Source organism: Myotis davidii, unplaced genomic scaffold (genome assembly GCF_000327345.1).
Source record: "Myotis davidii unplaced genomic scaffold, ASM32734v1 scaffold43, whole genome shotgun sequence".
Classification (NCBI taxonomy): domain Eukaryota; kingdom Metazoa; phylum Chordata; class Mammalia; order Chiroptera; family Vespertilionidae; genus Myotis; species Myotis davidii.
The window spans coordinates 410,999-416,103 of NW_006294590.1; the positions used below are offsets into that span (position 1 = coordinate 410,999).

A 5,105-nucleotide genomic window follows, 5' to 3' on the forward strand; every position below is an offset into this window, starting at 1 on the left:
CGCACTCAGGCGGGAGTTCCAGGCTCAGGCCGGCCTTCGTGAGCGGGCAGGTCATGTGCCCACTGAGGCTCCCACCTTCCCCCCGGGTGGGCGGGGGTTGCTCTTGATGAGCTCCCGTCCCTTCAGCTCTAACCTTCTTTATTTTGTAAATATATTTTTATTGATGTCAGAGAGGAAGGGAGAGGGAGAGAGAGGGAACATCAATGATGAGAGAGAATCTTCGATCGGCTGCCTCCTGCACGCCCCACACTGGGGGGTCGAGCCCTTAACCTGGGCCTGTGCCCTTGACCGGGAATCGAACCGTGACCCCCTGGTTCAAAGGTCAACGCTCAACCACTGAGCCCTACCGGCTGGGCTCTAACCTTCTTTATAGGAACATGTGACTGGTGAGGACACTGACCAGCTCACGATAACACTGACCAGACCTCAACCTTTTGTTGCACGGAGACCGAGGCCTCACCGACGCTGGGCCTGAGATACTGAGGGAAGTTGCTTGGGGTGTTTTTCTGACGTCACAGCGGGGAAATGCGGGAGCCCCGGGGATTTCCCCTGGGCTGGCTCCTCGCTATTATGTCGGGGTTCTCTGTGCTTTGTTTGTTTTGGAGACATTGGAGTTTCAAACTTGAAGGCGAGCCACACCCCGAGGGGCACTTCTGGAGAACTGGCGATATTTGTGTTTTTTTCTGCCGAGTCAAAGGACAGGGGCTCTCACAGCTCAGAGGCTTCAGCGCGTGGCCTCCGCTGGTGGGGCTCAGTTGGTTGGAGCATTGCCCGTGGACCAGTCAGGGCACAGGCGCAGGCGGTGGGCTCGCTCCCCGGCCAGGGTGCGTGCAGGAGGCAGCCGGTGGGTGTTTCTCTCTCTCTCTCCCTCTAAAAGGGAAACAGATCAAGCCATGGCCTTTGTCTTCCAGTCCACTTACTACATGGAGGGGAACCTGGGCCACCCCGTGTTCCAGACGCAGTTCGGGAGGATCGCGGTGAACATCTGCTACGGGCGGCACCACCCCCTCAACTGGTTCATGTACAGCGTCAACGGGGCCGACATCATCTTCAACCCCTCAGCCACCATCGGGGCGCTCAGGTTCCGGGGCAGCGGGCATCTGGGGGGTCTGGGGCGCTCAGGCTCCCGGGCAGCGGGCATCTGGGAGGGTCTGGGGTGCTCAGGTTCCCGGGCAGCGGGCATCTGGGAGGGTCTGGGGCGCTCAGGTTCCCGGGCAGCGGGCATCTGGGAGGATCCTCGGAGGTGGTCTGGGGAACAGGCAGGTGCCACCACCAGGACATCTAACCAATCTGAGCCCGGGGGCAGCGGGATCTGGGAGGGTCTGGGGCGCTCAGGTTCCCGGGCAGCGGGCATCTGGGAGGATCCTTGGAGGTGGTCTGGGGAACAGGCAGGTGCCACCACCAGGACATCTAATCAATCTGAGCCCGGGGCCTGTGTGTTGTGTGTTCAACCAGCTTTTCTGTGACACGGAAAACACCCCGAACGCCACATGCCCATTGCAGCCCCGGCAGGGCTGCCCTCTGTGTGGTGCTGCTACACTTGGCTATGACCCTGACCTTGAGACGATAAGAATCCCCCACTCACCGCCTTCGTCGTCAGGATCGAAAAACCCTTCTCCAGGGCCAGGGCAGGGCTGTCTGGCCAGCATCAGCTCCTCCCGCCATGGCCCCTCGTCTCTTTTCTGCAGCACCCAGTGCAGGGAGGGCAGGCACGTGGGCAAAAAGCAAGGGAGGGAGTCAGAGCGGAGGGTCCTTAACGCCCACCCGCAGCTCTGAACCTTGTTTTTAACCAGCAAAGTGTTTTCTTCTTGCTGTTCATCCTCACCAGAGGGAATTTTCCCATTGATTGTAGAGCATGGAAGGGAGAGGGAGGGTCCGAGAGAAACATCGATGTGAGAGACACACATCGATGGGTTGCCTCCTGCACACGCCCCACCAGGGCCCAGGCCGGGGAGAAGCCTGCAACCGAGGATACGTGCCCTTGACCGGAATCGAAGCCGGGACCCTTTGGTCCGCAGGCCGACGCTCTATCCACTGAGCCACACCGGCCAGGGCTTGCCTTGCTTTTCCGATGAACTGGGTCACCCTGACGGTCACACGCAGCCCGTGTGGTGGAAGCTCGGCCACAGACGTGCGCTCATCAGAAAGCCGCCGTCCCAGCCCCCCGCCCCCGGGCTGCGGTTCGCCTCCCCCTCTATTTTTAGGGGCTCGCGGAGCCGCGCTGGGAACGCGGCAGATGTCCCCACGGCCCCGCTGGGCTCCGTGTGACTCCCGCACGTGCTGGGCTCTCACGAACCCCCAGCTTCCTTTCCCTCGCTCGCTGCGAGAGCCCGAGTGGGCCGCCAGCTGTGGGTTTGAGTCCGACGCAGCACATCCTCCCCGGAGAATCGCAAGGGAGACGTTGCATGCCGCTCTCGCCCCGCGACTGTCTGTGTCATCCCTGCAAATGTCACTGACGGGCGTGTTTCTGTAAAGATCCTTTCTTCAAAGTTCCGTCAGCTCCGCTTAGCAGCTGGGGAGACGCAGCAAATGAGCCCCTCAATCAAGCCGGCGATTGTTGTCTGCCAGCCGCGTGAGTCCTGAGCACGAGGCTGTGGCAGCGCCGCCCCCTCCGCCTCCTCCCTGCTCTAAACCAGGTGCTGCTCAGCTCCCGTCGCCCAGTCTTTCCGAGCGGGCATCACGCCTGTCAATCCTGAACTCCGTGACGCTCCTCAGACAGGAGATCATTAGCGGCCGGCCCGGCTCAGGGGCTGAGCGTCAACCCAGGAACCAGGAGGTCACACTTCGATTCCTGTCAAGGGCACAGGCCCGGGTTGTGGGCTTGATCCCCAGTGGGGGGCGTGCAGGAGGCAGCTGGTCCATGATTCTCTCTTATCATTGATGCTTCTCTCTCTCCCTCTCCCTTCCTCTCTGAACTCCATAAAAATATATTTTTAAAAAAAAGAGAGAGAGAGAATCAGTGACCAGCAGGCCCACTCTGCTCCGTGGCACACTGGTTGGTGGCCGGAGGAGGACGGGGTCTCCGGTTGGGGCCACGTCCCCTCCCCGTGCAGGTGCTGGGCTGAGGGCAGCCACAACTCAGCTGCGCAGGAGGCTGCCCCCTCCTGGGCCACTAGGAGGACAAGGAACCCTGCTTAGACGCTCGGGGTTCGGAAGAGAAAACCGGAAAGGCCCTGGGAAAGGGGACCCACTCTGGGGAGGTGACACCTGCTGCAGGACCTACCCTCCCCCGGCCCTCGCTCCCTCGGGGTCCCTGCTGCCTGGCCGGACCCTCTCCCTGCAGTTGCTTCACCGGGAGACACGGGGTGGGCGGGGGCAGAGCCTTCGCAGGGGCCGTTTTGGGTGAGGCTCTGCCCAGCCTGGGGGGCGGGCTCCTCACCGCCCGGAGGAGGAGCGGGAGGAGAAGTAGCAGGTGTGGAGTCCGCCTTGCGGCCCCCTCTGGAAGCTTGTGTGCAGGGTCATTTGGTCTCTACTATCTATCTCCCTTCGAGGGGTTTTCAGAAAAGGAAACTGAGGCTCCTGCCTGCAGCTGGCTTCCCAAAGGGCTGCCCGGGCCTGAGCGTGGGGTCACCCACAGGCACAGCGAGAATTCCTCCCGTTCTTCTCTCACAGCGAGTCCATGTGGCCGATCGAGGCCAGGAACGCGGCCATCGCCAACCACTGCTTCACCTGTGCCATCAACCGCGTGGGCAAGGTGAGGCCGGGGCTGCACCTGGGCCCGCGGGGCTGTGAGGGGGACAGAGCCGCACGCTGTGGGCAACCTGCGGCCGGGCGGGGCAGCCTCTGCAGAGCACAGGCCAGAGGGAAGGCCGCTGTCTGCCTCCCGGGACGTGGCGCACCTCTCCCCCACCTCTCCATGCACCGCGGGTCCCGGGCCCGGAGAAGCTGTCTTGCTCTGTTACCTGTGGAGAAGCAGCACGTCTCCCTCTGGCTCTGCCGGGTCTGGTTTTAGCGGAGACCGTTTGAAAGGCTCTCGCCGGCCCGTGTGCACTGAGGACCTGGCGTGGCTCTCCGCAGGCCCCACGCACGGGGTGATCCCGGCTGCCACACACGGTGCCCCATCACACAGTAACGCCCCTCCCGCTCGCCCAGAACACGGGTCAGTCTGAGCGGACCCAGGTGTCCACATGAAAGGGGTCTCACCTCTGATAACAGAGAGGAACTTGGTGTTTCTTTAACCTGCGGTGCAGTGGCCCTTAGACTTTGGCAAAGAGACAAACTCCCCGCCTCAGCCCCTTATACCCTGGGTCTCCGTGGGGTCTCCCCGCAGAGTGGCACCACCCGGAGGCCCAAGTGGGGCTGGGCCTGGCTGCCGGTTCCCCGCTGGCTGGCGGCCTGGCCTGCATCCATCCCGCCCAAGGCTGGGCCTGGCAGGGACATGTGATAAGCCTGTTGATGGCCCCTGGGCACCGGCCAGTCCTCCCACTGCAGCGTTTCCGACTCCGCCCAGCCCGCCCGGGTGGTGAACAGAGCGGTGGTGCCACCTACAGGCACGGCTCACCGTGGTTTTGTCTCGCAGGAGTACTTCCCCCACGAGTTTACCTCTGGAGACGGGAAGAAAGGTACGCTGTGTCCCTGAGCCTCCACGGGGGCTGCCTGCGGGAGGGGCCTCGCTTCTCCCCTCTCCACCCCCTCGGCTCCGGCTCCCTCGCCCACAGCGGGGGCCCGGGCTTGTGACCGCCTCCCTCCCTGGTGGGGACCAGAGGGGTTGGATTGGACTCCCTCCTCCCCTCCCTCAGGACTGGGGTGCCAGACCCCACTCCTTCTCCTCTGTCCCCGTCCGCCCACCCCCCGCCCTGAGCCATACAGTGCCCGGTCACTGGCCGGGATGACCTTGGGGTCCTGGAATCCACACCGTACCTCTGCCAGGAGCCCCTCCTCCCGGTCCGTCTGCCTGGCCAGGGATGTGGGGGGAGAGGTCCCCTCACTAAGGAAGGTCCCCTGGGAGGCTCGCGTTGTGCCCTGGGAGCCTGAGGTGGCGAGTGGGTTAGTTCCCAGGAAAGCCCTCCCGAAGGGCCCGGAGATCCCCTTGAGGCCCGACTCCAGGTCCAAGGCCTGCTGCCTCCCTGCAGCCGGGGGAGTGAGAGAGGCGGGGGGGCGGGGGG

The 5,105-nt window shown here is 63.5% G+C and overlaps 1 protein-coding gene across 1 annotated transcript in view; it reads left to right on the plus strand.

Annotated features, from left to right (window-relative positions):
• Positions 1–5,105, plus strand: part of UPB1 (ureidopropionase, beta) — a 23,140-nt gene that overhangs the window by 15,226 nt on the left and 2,809 nt on the right. The window contains exons 6-8 of the mRNA XM_006768743.2: positions 912–1,081; positions 3,613–3,694; positions 4,520–4,562. Of these exons, the coding sequence (XP_006768806.1) occupies positions 912–1,081; positions 3,613–3,694; positions 4,520–4,562 (295 nt within the window). The remainder of the gene's footprint in view (positions 1–911; positions 1,082–3,612; positions 3,695–4,519; positions 4,563–5,105) is intronic.